Genomic DNA, 14,765 nt, shown 5'->3' with positions numbered 1-14,765 from the left:
AATTCATTGCAGACTGTCAAAGATGGCTCAAACTCTGAGCCTGAATGCTGTTCGGAGGTTTTTGGTTGTGATTTGCGGAGTGACAGATTAACAGGGGCGTGTCTCCACTGCAGGGGCCCGAGTGTGCAGCAAAGCCGGACATCCCGACCGGATCTTCGTGGTGGAGTTTCGGCCCGACTCGGACTCTCAGTTTGTGTCGGTGGGAATCAAACACGTGAAGTTCTGGACGCTGGCCGGCGGCGCGCTGATGTACAAGAAGGGCGTGGTGGGGACGCTGGAGGACGGCAGGATGCAGACGATGCTGTCTGTCGCCTTCGGTGCTGTGAGTTCGCTGCTTAATGACGCTCAGCTCTCACCAGGGATCAGGAGGAGCCCGCTTTGCCTCAGGGCCCCCCAGGAAGTTCATTCAATCCACAAACTGAGCTCAGAGAGATGTGCAAATGTAAACTGATGATTTCTTCATTAATGTTTGCAGAATAACTTGACGTTCACGGGAGCCATTAACGGGGACGTGTACGTGTGGCGAGATCACTACCTGCTGAGGGTGGTGGCGAAGGCTCACACGGGGCCGGTCTTCACCATGTACACCACGCTGAGAGACGGGCTCATCGTCACCGGCGGAAAGGAGAGACCGTGAGTCACACGCCAACGAACGGCCGCCGTACCAACAGCAGCTTCAGAACATCAATAACGATTTATTATATCCCGATAAACCCACAACAAAAATGTACCAAACGAGTTACAGCCTGAGACCGAGTCGACCTGAAAACCAGTCAGTGAGGAGAGAAAATAAGAGAGCAGTGACGGCGTTATTAGAAACTGAAGCAATCATCTCTGAGGTGACGACAGCTGATCAGACATTTAAAAGCTGATCAGAGGGAAAACATGAAGGTTTTCATTATGACTGTAAAAGAGGAGCTTCAGCTTCAGAGCTCCTGAGTTAAAAATCAAACTGGTACCAGTGGAACTGGTGCTGGTTTTTGAGAATGTCTGGATTCAGAAAACTGGCATCAAATTTGACTTTTTAAAGATATTATCAGTGTGAGGTTTAAAGAGTAAAGTAGAATAAACCCACAAAAATGTTTTCTACTTTGTGAAGACCTGCGTGATCACAGGTTAGACCTGATTTCATTTTATCTCCAAATCTGGCTGGAAATGATTTATCTGATGTTTCTGAGCAGGATCACAGCTCAAACACTCTTTTATGGAATTAATAATAATAATAATAATGCATTAGTCTTATATAGTGCTTTTCTAGACACTCAAAGACGCTTCACAATGTCACGCACTGTTCATTCACACCTCAATCACACTTGGTGGTGGTAAACTCCTAATGTAGCCACAGCTGCCCTGGGGCAGTCTGACAGAGGCGTGGCTGCCAGTTCACGCCTACGGCCCCTCCGACCACCACCACACACCAACCGCAGTCACACGTAGGCAATGTGGGTTAAGTGTCTTGCCCAGGGACACAACGACAGCATGGGCACCTACCCACTGCGCCACTGCCGCCCATGATGACATGATCTGAAACACATTTTTTCAGTTTACTTTTTCTGGCATAACTCGACATCGAGAAACGACCCGCGTCACAGAAATGTTAGCAGGGCTCCAGCTGATCTCAGTGTGAGATCATACTTTAGTCTGCCCATAGCTGCTACATGTCTGCAAACCTCTTTGCAGCCCAGCTCCTCCCTTTCATGCTGTTTATGACCATGTTGTTCACGGTTGTTCAGAAACTCTCAGCTTATATTTCCTCCTTTATGGAAAAACTGGAGTCTAAAAAATTGAAATCTGTTTGTGCATCAGGACGAAGGAGGGCGGTGCGGTGAAGCTCTGGGATCAGGAGATGAAACGATGGCGAGCCTTCCAGCTGGAGACCGGGCAGCAGGTGGAGTGCGTCCGGTCCGTCTGCAGAGGCAAGGTGAGAGCTGAAGAACCTTCTTCAGGCTTCGCTCGTCCTCCACCATCATCCGTCTGTCTTCCTAATTACATCGAGCCTCTCGTCTTCCTCAGGGCAAGATCCTGGTGGGGACGAAAGACGGCGAGATCATCGAGGTCGGGGAGAAGAACGCGGCGTCCAACCTGCTGCTGGACAGTCACGCTCGGGGGGGAATCTGGGGTCTGAGCGCTCATCCTGCCAAAGAGCTCTGCATCACGGCCAGCGACGACACCACCATCCGGCTGTGGGACCTCGCCGACAAGGTAACGCACCGCAGCATTCGCTGAGGTGTTTGCCGAGGTGTCTGCACACAAACATCACACCTGGACACAAAAGGTGTTTCATGAGCTTAAATAAGGAAATCTTTCCTCCAAACAGTCCTGAGTGAGATTCCAGTAAAAATGTGAAACTTTTCATTCCCTCTGATTAGAAACTGTTGAACAAAGTGTGCGTCGGCCACCCTGCCCGCTGCGTGAGCTACAGCGCCGACGGAGAGATGCTGGCAGTGGGGATGAAGAATGGCGAGTTCCTCGTCCTCCTCTCAAACGCGCTGAAGATGTGGGCGAAGAAAAGAGACCGCAGCGCCGCCATCCAGGACATCCGGTGAGAGAAAGACGAGGAACTGGGAAATCAAACCGCTGCACGCGTTCATTTAACCGGATTCTTGTTTGTGCGTGTTTGCGTGCAGCTTCAGTCCGGACCGGCGGTTGTTGGCGGTCGGCTCCGTGGAGAACACGGTGGACGTTTACGACATGAGCGGAGGACCGACTCTGAACCGGCTGGTTTACTGCAGCGACATCCCAGCTTTCATCCTGCAGCTCGACTTCTCTGCTGACAGCTGCTACATACAGGTACACACACACACACACACGCACACACACACACACAGCCATATACATACAGTTATAATCAGTTCTGCTGCTGTTATATTGTTGGATCTTTACATCAATTCAAAACAGTCGCCTCGAGGTGCTTTATATTGTAGCCTGAGCCTGGTTCTGCTGCAGGTTTCTTCCTGTTAAAGGTGCTGCTCACAGGGGCTCGTTTTACTGTTCCTCTGTATTATTGTAGGGTCTTTACCCACAATACAAAGCGCCTTGAGGCGACTGTTTGTTGTGATTTGGCGCTATAAATAAAATTGAATTGACTAATATAAATGAAGATATACACACATACATGCATCCAGGCTGGGGACCAGCACGCGGTGTGTGTGTTTTATAATGTTCCACAGCGTAAGCACAGGTACATTCTGCTAACGTGTGTGCTGCACACACACCTGCAGGTCTCCACAGGAGCTTATAGGCGGCAGGTGTTTGAGGTTCCTTCAGGGAAGCTGGTGAGCGATCCGATCGCCATCGACAGAATCACCTGGGCAACATGGACCAGGTAACTAACACACGCGCACACATATACGTGGTGTTCTTCATATATTGCTCACACATGGCAGAACAGGCTCAGGTTCAATTCCAACCTGCATTTGGCCTGGCAGCGTGCGCTCACCCGCTCAGCCAAACCGGCGGCTGCGTTTCTGTAGTTTTTGCCTGAGAGCAGCAGCAGCTGAGATCTCTGAGCAGGAAGCTGCAGCCGTGACTCGCTCTGTCCGTCTCTCCTTCAGCATCCTGGGAGACGAAGTTTTGGGGATTTGGCCTCGAAATGCCGACAAAGCTGACGTGAACTGTGCGTGTGTGTCTCACGGCGGCCTGAACATCGTCACCGGCGACGACTTCGGATTGGTCAAACTGTTCGACTTCCCCTGCACAGAGAAGTTTGTGAGTTTGTCGAAGAGGCAAAAAGAGCGAGAATGGGAAAGATTAATAGTTCATGTTTGGGGTGTTTAAATGTGATTCCATCAATAAATAATGTGTAATTTGCAGCTTCAGGGGATGTAAATGTAAATATGTATAACTCGTTTATTTTAATTATCGAATGAAGTTGGACGTTTGCTTCGTTTCTGCCTGCAGGCCAAACACAAGCGCTACCTCGGCCACTCGCCTCATGTGACCAACATCCGCTTCTCCCACGACGACAAATACGTGATCAGCACAGGAGGAGACGACTGCAGGTAACCCGATCACCTGATCACCTGATCACCCGTCACACACAGCAGGCTCTCTAAGAGGAGAGAAATGAAACACAAGCAGGAAATTTAAAAGCAGGAACAAAATGATTTAAAAGCATAAAACTATGTTTGGTATATTTGGATTCTCTTCTTATCGTAAAGACAAAATGCTGCAAACAGCCCAGAAGGTGAATTTCCATCACTGTAATGAGGTGAAACCAGGCAGAGAAAGAAAACGATCACAATCCAGTCAGAGTCCTTTATCGAAGCAGCTGATCAATGAGCTTAAAGGCAAAGAAAAGAGTCCTCCACCTGCTGCTGCATCCACCACCGCTGCTGCATCCACCACCGCTGCTGCATCCACCACTGCTGCTGCATGTTTCTCAGGGACAGAAACTAGAAAGACAACAAGCTGAAACTAAAGCTGTCTGCATGCAAACTGCAGCTTTTGTCAGATTTCTGTCAGCAGAGATCCTGCAGAGACGAGTCTGCAGGCTAATTATTCTGCTGCTTACTAACATAAAAAATAACTCCACTAATAAATGATGGTATATGAGTATGGATTAAGTTACCCTGCAATAATGAAGTAAAATGAGCCGCTTTTATGCAGACCAGTAGAAAAAATACCAGCAGGTGCTGAACTCTGAACTCTGAACCTGCAGGATGCAGAACTGAACAGTTAAAGGATGAATGTGAAGGCAGTCTGAGAACATCGGACTTTGTTTAGCAGTCTTCAGTCAGTGATGTATGGAAGCTGTTTCTGCCACTAAAAAAAAAACTTTTTTTTTGCTCTCTATAACTCAAAATTTCGAGTTAGCTCTGCGAATCCCGAAGCTCCGTGACAGAGGTCATTTCCTCGTTACTCGGAAGCAGATGACGCCAACGCATACAGCTGATGCCTTCCAGGTAACAAGGAGGTGATGTACCTTCATGGAGCTTCCTGATTGGCAGAGCTAACTTCTGTAGTGTTGGAATGCTGCCCCTGGTGGACAAAGTTTTGCTTACAGTCATACAGAAGGCGAAAAAGTTCCTTCAGTGAATTTAAGCTGTTGTCTGTTTGTGTGTTTCAGCGTGTTTGTGTGGAAATGTCTGTAACCACTCGGATCCAAAGCGCCTTAAACGACCACAAGTGGATCCAGAGGGAGTCGAACCCACAACCCCGAACCTCCCGTGCCACAGTGAATCAGACGGCGACTCCGTGGCGGATGGACGTATGAACACCAACACGAAGCCTCGGGAGGACCTGAGGATTCTTTCAGCTGTTTACATGTTTGCTGTTTTTTGGTCACGTGGTGAAAAATAAGTTTAAATTTGTAGGAACAGATCAATAAAGTGAGGGAGCCGCACTGGAAGATTCACGGCCGTAAACCAATCAGACGCCGCCGACAGTAAAACCCCGTGAAGCTCAGATCCTCCCTCACTTTGTTTGACCAATCACTCAGATTTGCGTGGCAGTGTGACCCCTGCAGGGCTCAGTAGGAACTGCAGCCGAGCATCCTGATGGATCACATGACCCCAAACAAACCCTGAAGTGACCCAGAAGATTCATCAGCTGGTATCTGACCAAAATCCACAAGCAGACTTTTCTGAAAACAAAACCGTCACGCCGCCGGGACGGCCGCCGCTGCCCATAAGGCCTCGCGTTGGGCCGTCGCTGCGGTGGAGACGCGTTAGGCTGCTTCCTGTTTGAACATCTGTGACATTCCAGTCAAATTAAAGCTGCTATTTCCACAAAACTGAGCAGAAATCAGAATTTAAGGCTCCTCCAAATCACCTGCCAGTAAAAATAATTCAAATGGCTTCAAGTGAATTTTAACCTGCAGGAAATAAACCAAAGATACGGAGGCTCACAGGTGCCACGAGGCGATTGGTTTTTTTAATCTTCTGCACACAGGAATAACAGTGTGGTGAGAAGGAGCAATAATCTCGTTCTTTAATGCCTTCAGATAATCAGGTTTTATTTTGTCAATAAAGCTTTCAATTACAAATTCATATGCAGCTCCACAAACTTCCCAAAAAATATAAAAAGAGGCATTAAAGTCAAATTAGGTCAAACTAAACCAAATAAATAAAATCCACTGCAAAGCACCTGCTGATGGACTGAAACATGAACCAAAATGAGACATCCCAACAAAACACACAAATACTGAACTCTTAGTATTTGCTGTTTTTCTCAAATTCAGAAATAAAAATACAATTAAAAAAAATATGAATTAAAAGAGATGAATTACATTGTGGAATACACTGAATGTTTTTCCTCGTGTTACGACTTCGTTACTTTATCAGGTTTTGGATTCTTTTCTTTTTTAAATGTAACAAAAGAAAAAAATTAATTTGCACACAATTTTTTTTCATACGGAAAGAAAAAAAATTACATGTGAATTATATCATGCAAGGAGGCACCTCTGATATTTGGCTATGCAAAATAAACAAAATAATGACCATATTCTATTTATAAACTTTAATATTTTTAAATGTATAACTATTTTTTCTTTATTTTGCATGTTCATTATCAGATTTTTATTTTTTATATTTGTGTTTGAGAGAAAAGACAATCTAAAAAAGTCAATAAAATCCAAAAACTACATCAAATAAAACACAAATATTCAAATATTTGACTGAAATTGTGCAAATAAAGAAATCAGAGGTGTAACAGGTGGTAAATAATTCAGTTCATTACCTGCAGGGGGCGTCTGGAGCAAACGAAACGCCTGAAAACAGAGGGGTCAAAGGTCATCCTGGTGACTCTGGTTTCTGTTTGTTTTTGATGAAATCAGCATGTAATTATGTGTTATTAAAATGAGCCGTTAACGAGGCTGTGTTGAAAAAAAAAAAAAAGATGCAGTTTCATATTTACAGAAACTTTGTGAAGTTTGAAGAAAAAAAAAAACAAACTTTGGGTCACGTTTGATTTCAGAGCCTTCACTGCATCTGTCGGTGGACATCATCACACTTAAGTGCCTTTCTGGATCTTTCTACCTGTGTTTGTTTCTGTTGGGGGGGGTTCATATGCTGTATTTATTTATTTTTAATCCATAATTGAACTTCTGTTTTATTTTTTTGTACTCTGTCTGGTGCTACACTGAGAATGTTCATCCAAAATGGACGTTTAAAAAAAAAAAAAAGCGTTTTGCTTTGCTGCTGCTTTTTGTTTTAAAGATGTGAAACATCCAAAGCATCGTGATCGTACCGCCGCGCAGGAAAAACGAAGAGTCGTGGAGACCGAGCTGAGGAGGGGACGCGTCTCTGTGGCCCATTATTAACTTTAACTGTTGTGAAAAGTGTCAAAGAGTCTGTGTGTGTGTAACGATGAATAGAAGAAAAACCGTGTGAGAAGCCGACCGACTGCTGACTCGTTTATCCCGACACACCTTTACCTATAACTGTTATTAATCCTGTCTCATCAATAATTTATTCATTAACTCGTTCGCTCATTTCTTATCAAACATTTATATATTACTTACACTTATTCTTATGAATCACTGATCTTCACTGCCGTCTAATTTAGGTTTATGGGGGTGGAGCCTATCCCAGCTGTCACAGGGCAAGAGTACACCTGGACAGGTCTCCAGTTTATTGCAGGGCTAAACACAGCCAAGCCAGCTGCGGGATTCAAACCCAGAACCTTCTTACTGTGAGGCGACAGTGCGAACCACTGCACCACTGTGTCACCCTAAAGTTAGCCCTGCGGTGACCTTGCCTCTGCCCTGCGACAGCTCAGATAACTCCATCAGTTTGTGTTGTCGCCCACTGAGAGGCAGCGAGACGCTCGGGGATCATTATTCCATCATCCGTTTGTCTGTCACCTTTCAGCATCTCAGTAACCGTGCAGGAGACCCCACTGTGCATTACTTTTATGACTTATGAATCATTGATCGGTTATCTAAACCTCTTATTAATCCATCACTTTTCTCTCATCTGTACTTTACAGTTACAGCCGGATCAAAGTCTCACAGATGAGACCACATGTAGGAAATCATAGACTGTATATAAAAAATGGACGTGACATCGGCCTTTGTTAGCATTTTAGCCATGTTGGGTTTTTTGGGGGGTCACATGCTAAGTTATCAGCTAATGTTAGCGAGCTACATCCACAGAGTGTGCAGGAGCAACAAGCAACCTCTGAAACTACAGCTGCAGTTCCTCTGCAGAGACTGACACGTGGATGGTGACACAGGCGGCTGTAGCTGCTAGCTGTCTGCTAGGCTTCCCCTCAGCTAACTGGAGTCCCTGAACTGGACCTCTGGACCGTGTTTGTGCTGTTGGAGCCTTTTGGAGCATTTTTAATGCAATTATCTGACCAATCACATGGCTGCTGTGGCTTCATTGGACTAACAGACTGTAAAAGAAGGCGGAGCTCCAGTTTGGGTGCATAGTGAAATATTTTATATTTTGAATTTTTTGTATTTTACGGATAATGTCCTGCCAGTTTTTAACAAAAAAAGCAAAACAAACAAATTAAGTAAAGCTGTGAGCCGCGTTAATTTCGTTGAACTATTTTTGTCATAGTTTTTGTCAACGACCCTTTTTTTCATGACAATAACGAGACGATAACTAAATAAAAACTACCTAAAATGATAAAAACGATGAAATTAACTGACACTTTTGTCAACGAATGAAAACGAGACGAAAATGCTTGGTGGGGATGACATCCAATCAGAACTGATTTAATTTTGTGACAGGGCGGGACAAGTAAGTAAAACATCCAATCAAATGCACAGTTGCACAAATTTGCTCTAAACCCGGGAAGACCAAACTAGCCTGTGATTGGTCGTTCCTTCCGATAGAACTAAGTTATGTAACAAATGTCAGCAGGGAGAAAGAGAAGAGCCGATGTATGGACACATTTGTCCTTTGATGCTGTGACAAACAAAACGATGTGTAAACCATGTGGGGCGACTATCTCGGGTAAAACACGACAAATCTTAAACGACATCTGCAAACCAGTCACCCAGATCTCCATGCAAAGGTCAGTGTTTTTCCCAGTTTGTGTTTAGAGAAAATCTCCACACTGCGGTGGATTAGCCTTTATAATCTTAGTCCTGAACACTGCCCTGTACCTTTCAGAGCGTCCTGCTACTGTTCAATATCATCAACTTGTTAAAATAATGGCCTGAGTCATTTTTTGGCAAAACTGATTTTTGCCTAAATCATTTCCTCTGGTAAAATCGTCTGCCTCCTCAGCTGAACACATCCTGCAGAGTGTGACTTCAATACTTCTGTTACCAAGCAGCAGCTGCTTCAATACTGATGTTATTTCCATGATTCTGGTCTCATCGCCTATTGTTAAGTGATGAGATTTACCATAATATAGACTAGGTTATGAATATTGCATAGTCATGAACCTTTTTATCCTGGGATTTTAGTCAGCAAAATAGTGAACTCCATGAAGACTCCAGAATATGTGACTGTAAATCTTTTCTGCCTTTTCTAACAATATTTCATTTACAGGTTTTGCCTCACTTTTTTTTTATGTTACATGATCTGATTAAGAAAATTTTGAAAACTATCTGATACAGTTTTATCTGATAACTAGAAATTGTGTATAACAAAAAATTACATTAACTTTTGTGTTTATATTTGATGAATATCTCACAATATTGAACACAATATTATGAACAAAGTATTAGTAATTATAACATAATTTGACTAGTATTGTTCTACACCTGTTGTGCAGTGTCTAGAGGCATGCACATTACTTTGGGCATTCCTGATGTAGCTTAATACAAGTGACCAGAATGATCCCATGTGTGACACCTCAAAGGGCTGAAAGAGGAGTAAGAGAAGCATCACTGTGAACAACCATCACTGAACAGAGGAGGTGGATCACGTCACCAACTTTCCCACGCTTACAGTCTGATCGTGATCATCTTACAGTCTCCTCAACCCACATTCACACCATTCACGCCTTCTAGAGTTTAAATACCTGGGTCTCTCCACCTTTTGGTTTGAGAACTGAAGAAGCCTTTGGGATGAGAGGTGAGATGATTGGAAGAAACAAAAAGAAGTCCAGTCGCCCCATTTTCAAGCTCCAGAGACTATTATGACCTGGATGACTGAGAACCTGCACAGACAAGGGTTGAAATGCTTTTGGTAGGCAATGCACTTGACAATTCTTTGGCCAATCAGGGCTCATCGTGTGAAAATCATAATGAGACAGTCATTGAGGAGAGGAGGCAGGTTGTACCAGGCCAAGAGTCTGTTTCAGATGGAGCAGACGATACCTTAAACACTCCTGTTTATGGGATTCAAGATGCTACGCAGACACAACCACATCATGAAGAGGGCAAATCTGATGATGATGATGATGATGATGTCATCTGCAAACCAGATTATACCCCATCCTGTGATGAGTCCTCTGATCCATAAAATGGTAAATGGACTAGTTCTTATGTAGAGCTTTTCTACTCTAGCTGAGCACTCAAAGTGTTTTATACAAGGTGTTTGCATTTACCCATTCATACAAGCACTTCCTTCTACAGCTAAGTGCTTACTAGCTAACATTCACACACATTCATACTCCAACAGTTGCACTGTTCAGTAATTTGCCCAAGGATACTTTGGCATACAGACTGGAGCAGCTGGGAATCGAACCACCAGCCTTGTAATTAGTAGATGACCTCTTCGACCTCCTGAGTCACAGCCGCCACCATGAAGACAAAATGAAAGCAGCCTAATCATAGCAATAAATCCATATGAAAGTGCTAAAGCATGATGAGTTCCTGAAACTGAATGCAGCTCACCTCATTAGCATCAGACCAGGCAAAAAAGTTGGAGATCCGATTTTCAGGCTCTTCAGTTTAGCAGTGAAGGCAAAATCCATTTGGAGCTGTCCTTCATGGAGGACTCTGCAGGAAGCACTGCCACAGAGGTGCCACAGGAGCCAACAGCATGGATAAGAATGCCCCCAAGTGCTCTGCCCATCAAGGAGAGAAAGCTCCAGGATCTCCAGTCAGTGAAACATCATGTATGTTCAGTGCCGTCACTTCTTTAACAATTTGCCACATCAAAAGGCGTCAGTCTAAAACCCAGCAAAGAAGAACTGGAGATGCACACCCTCCTCATAATTATGTTTAGTTTGTTATTTATTCCTCTTATGTTACATAACTGACAGACATTGTAATTAGTATGTCAAAAGTCATCTATTGTCATAACCTTTTTGAGTGAAATTATTAATAAATATATTTTCAATATTTAGTTCAGTTTTTTGAAAAACTTGAAAAATTGACTCAGTGTCAGGACTCGAGGAGGAAGAGGACACACAAGCGGTGGCTGATGAAAGCAAGGTGCAAGTTTATTTACAGTGATTGATAGAGGTGCAAAGACAAGGGGGTCCAGGAAGGCGAGGGGGGAGGCGGCTGAAGCGGGTCGAGAGGCTGAAGGAATTCCCAGGTGGTGAGGGGCCAGCTGTGGTACGGCGTGGAGCGGCGGGTTGACGAAAAGCCGGGGTTTCCGAAAGGACGAGCAGGAACTGACACGGGGATCTGAAAAAGGAGCGAACACGAAGAGCAGGTAAGTAATATACATCCACGAAAGCGAGAGTCACACCAGAGAGCCGGTACTAACTGAGAAGTAGTCAATGATCCAGCGAAGAGTGATGGTCTGCTGGCAGCTTAAAAAGACCCTGCCTGATGGCTTGATCCGTAGCAGGTGTGGTGATCTCCGCCCTAGGGAGGCGGAGACACCGGAACCTCCGCTGTGGCCCGCAGGACAAACACACATGTATACAGACACACACACACGCAGACCCTCCCCCTAGGTTATGACAGTACCCCCTCCTCAACGGGAGCCTCCTGGCGACCGAAACTTCTCGGGATGGCGCCGCCGGAACTCCCGCACCATGGCCGCATCCAGAATGTTAGCTCGGGACACCCAGGATCGCTCTTCGGGACCGTAGCCCTCCCAGTCCACCAAGAACTGATAACCCCGCCCCCGACGGCGGGCGTCCATAATGCGACGGACGGTGTAGATCCGCTGGCCATCGAGAAAACGGGCAGGAGGAGGTGAGGCAGCTGGAGGGCACAAAGGACTGGTGGCAACAGGCTTAAGTTGGGAGACATGGAAGACGTTATGGATGCGCATGGTACGAGGGAGTTTGAGGCGGACAGACACAGGGTTAACGATGGAGTCGATCTCGAAGGGCCCCAGGAAGGTGGGGGCCAGTTTCCTAGACTCGGCACGGACTGGAACATTTTTCGTGGAGAGCCATACCTTTTGGCCTGGTTGGTAGTCCGGCGCAGGGGTCCGATGGCGATCAGCGACGCGTTTGTTTTGCTCCTTCGTCCGAAGCAGAGCTGCGCGGGTGGACCTCCATAGCCGGCGACAGCGGCGAAGGTGATGCTGGACGGAGGGAATGGTGAGATCCTCCTCGATGGCAGGGAGGAGTGGCGGTTGGAAACCCAAGGAGGCCTCGAAGGGGGACACCCCTGTGGCGGAGGAGGAGAGAGAGTTATGTGCATACTCAACCCACGCCAAGTGGGAACTCCAGGTGGCCTGATTGGTGGACGCCACGCATCGTAATGCTGCCTCCAACTCCTGGTTGGCCCGTTCCGTCTGCCCATTTGTCTGGGGATGATAACCAGAGGAGAGGCTCACCTTGGCTCCGAGAGATGTACAGAACTCCTTCCAGACCTGAGATGTGAACTGGGGCCCCCGATCCGACACGATGTCTTCAGGAATCCCATGGAGCCGAAAAACGTGGGTGGTGAGAAGCCGGGCCGTCTCCAAGGCGGAGGGGAGCTTGGGTAGCGCAACGAAGTGGGTGGCCTTGGAAAACCGGTCGATAATGGTCAGGACCACGGTGTTTCCTTCAGAGGGAGGAAGTCCTGTGACGAAGTCCAGAGCTATGTGAGACCATGGTCGCTTAGGGGTGGGTAAGGGCCGGAGGAGACCTGATGGAGGTGACAGAGAAGGTTTATTTTGTGCACAAATGCTGCATGCTGCCACGTACTCACGGGTATCCTTAATCAATGTAGGCCACCAGAAATAACGCTGGAGGAAGGCCACAGTGCGATTGGCCCCGGGATGGCACGTGAATTTGGCTGCGTGTCCCCATTGCAGTACGCGGCTTCGCACTCGAGAGGGAACATAAAGGCGGTTGGGGGGTCCCGTCCCAGGATCTGGTTCAGTCCGTAGAGCTGCCTGAATGGCGGATTCGATCTCCCAGGTGATGGCTCCAATGACGCAAGAGGGAGGCAAGACAAACTCTGGCTGCGAGGAGGAGTCCGTGGAGCTGAACTGTCGGGACAGAGCGTCGGGCTTGACATTCCGTGACCCAGGTCTATAAGAGATAGTAAAGTTAAATCGGGTAAAAAACAAGGCCCACCTGGCCTGCCGGGGTTTCAAACGTCTGGCGGTTCGCAGATAGGCCAGGTTCTTGTGATCAGTCCAGACCAAGAAGGGATGCGTCGCGCCCTCCAGCCAGTGCCGCCATTCCTCCAAGGCTAGTTTGATGGCCAGCAGCTCCCGGTCCCCTACGTCGTAATTCCGTTCTGCCGGGGAGAGGCGGCGAGAGAAGAAGGCGCAGGGTCGGAGGCTACCCATGGACTGTTGGGACAACACTGCCCCTACCCCCACGTCGGACGCGTCCACCTCCACGACGAATGAGTTGGATAGGTCAGGTTGGATGAGGATGGGTGCGGAGGCAAACCGACCCTTCAGGAGCGCGAAAGCCTCTGCAGCGGCGGGGGTCCATCTGAAAGGAACCTTGGGAGAGGTGAGAGAGGTCAGAGCATGGGTGATGGAGCTGTAATCTTTAATGAAGCGGCGGTAGAAATTGGCGAAGCCCAGAAAACGCTGCAGCTGTTTCCGATCCGCTGGCTCGGGCCAATCCAGGACCGCTTGTACCTTAACTGGGTCCGCCTTGATCTGCCCTTTACCAATAATGAATCCCAAGAACGCCGTGGACTCCACATGAAACTCGCACTTCTCCCCCTTCACGAACAGACGATTCTCCAGTAACCGCTGCAACACCTGCCGCACATGTCCCTGATGCTCCTGTAATGAGGATGAGAAGATCAAAATATCATCGAGATAGACAAACACAAAATGATTGATGAAGTCCCGGAGTATGTCGTTTACGAGGGCCTGGAACACAGCTGGCGCGTTGGTTAGGCCGAAGGGCATGACAAGATACTCGAAGTGGCCGAGGTGAGTGTTGAAGGCAGTCTTCCACTCGTCTCCCTGCCGGATCCGGACGAGATGGTAAGCGTTTCGGAGATCCAGTTTGGTGAAGATGGCTGCCCCCTGCAGGAGCTCAAAGGCAGAGGTGAGAAGTGGCAAAGGATATTTGTTGCGCACAGTGATTTCGTTCAGACCGCGGTAGTCAATACAGGGCCGGAGGGTCTTGTCCTTCTTGGCCACGAAGAAAAACCCCGCGCCCATGGGAGAGGTGGAGGGTCGAATCAGACCGGACGCCCGAGCTTCGGTGATATATTTTTCCATGGCATCCCGTTCCTGCGGAGAGATGCTGTAGAGGCGGCTGGAGGGGTAGGGCGCCCCCGGGATGAGGTCGATGGCGCAGTCGTAAGGCCGGTGGGGAGGCAGGGAAACAGCCCGGTCCTTATTGAATACTTCAGCGAGGTCGTGATAGATCGAGGGGACGCCGGACAGGTCAGGTGGGGTCCCCTCCCCCAAATCGGTGGACCGAGGGAGAGAGGGAGTTGCGGATCTGAGGCAGCGCTGGTGGCACCGCTCACTCCAACCCGAGATGCTGCGATTCGCCCAGTTAATCTGTGGATTGTGCAGTTGCAACCAGGGAAAGCCGAG

At 47.4% G+C, this 14,765-nt stretch overlaps 1 protein-coding gene across 1 annotated transcript in view; it reads left to right on the top strand.

The window, feature by feature from the left end:
* The window catches only part of LOC115793663 (echinoderm microtubule-associated protein-like 6), an 80,853-nt gene extending 73,526 nt beyond the window's left edge, over positions 1-7,327 (top strand). The window contains exons 34-43 of the mRNA XM_030748737.1: positions 114-322; positions 476-633; positions 1,807-1,921; positions 2,014-2,202; positions 2,370-2,542; positions 2,628-2,790; positions 3,222-3,325; positions 3,555-3,708; positions 3,901-4,001; positions 5,069-7,327. Of these exons, the coding sequence (XP_030604597.1) occupies positions 114-322; positions 476-633; positions 1,807-1,921; positions 2,014-2,202; positions 2,370-2,542; positions 2,628-2,790; positions 3,222-3,325; positions 3,555-3,708; positions 3,901-4,001; positions 5,069-5,093 (1,391 nt within the window). The 3' untranslated portion in view covers positions 5,094-7,327. The remainder of the gene's footprint in view (positions 1-113; positions 323-475; positions 634-1,806; positions 1,922-2,013; positions 2,203-2,369; positions 2,543-2,627; positions 2,791-3,221; positions 3,326-3,554; positions 3,709-3,900; positions 4,002-5,068) is intronic.
* The last annotated feature ends 7,438 nt before the right edge of the window (positions 7,328-14,765 follow it).

Source organism: Archocentrus centrarchus, chromosome 15, assembly GCF_007364275.1.
Source record: "Archocentrus centrarchus isolate MPI-CPG fArcCen1 chromosome 15, fArcCen1, whole genome shotgun sequence".
Lineage (NCBI taxonomy): Eukaryota > Metazoa > Chordata > Actinopteri > Cichliformes > Cichlidae > Archocentrus > Archocentrus centrarchus.
Note: the sequence above shows the minus strand (reverse complement) of the source record. Positions and strands in the feature narration are given on the sequence as shown.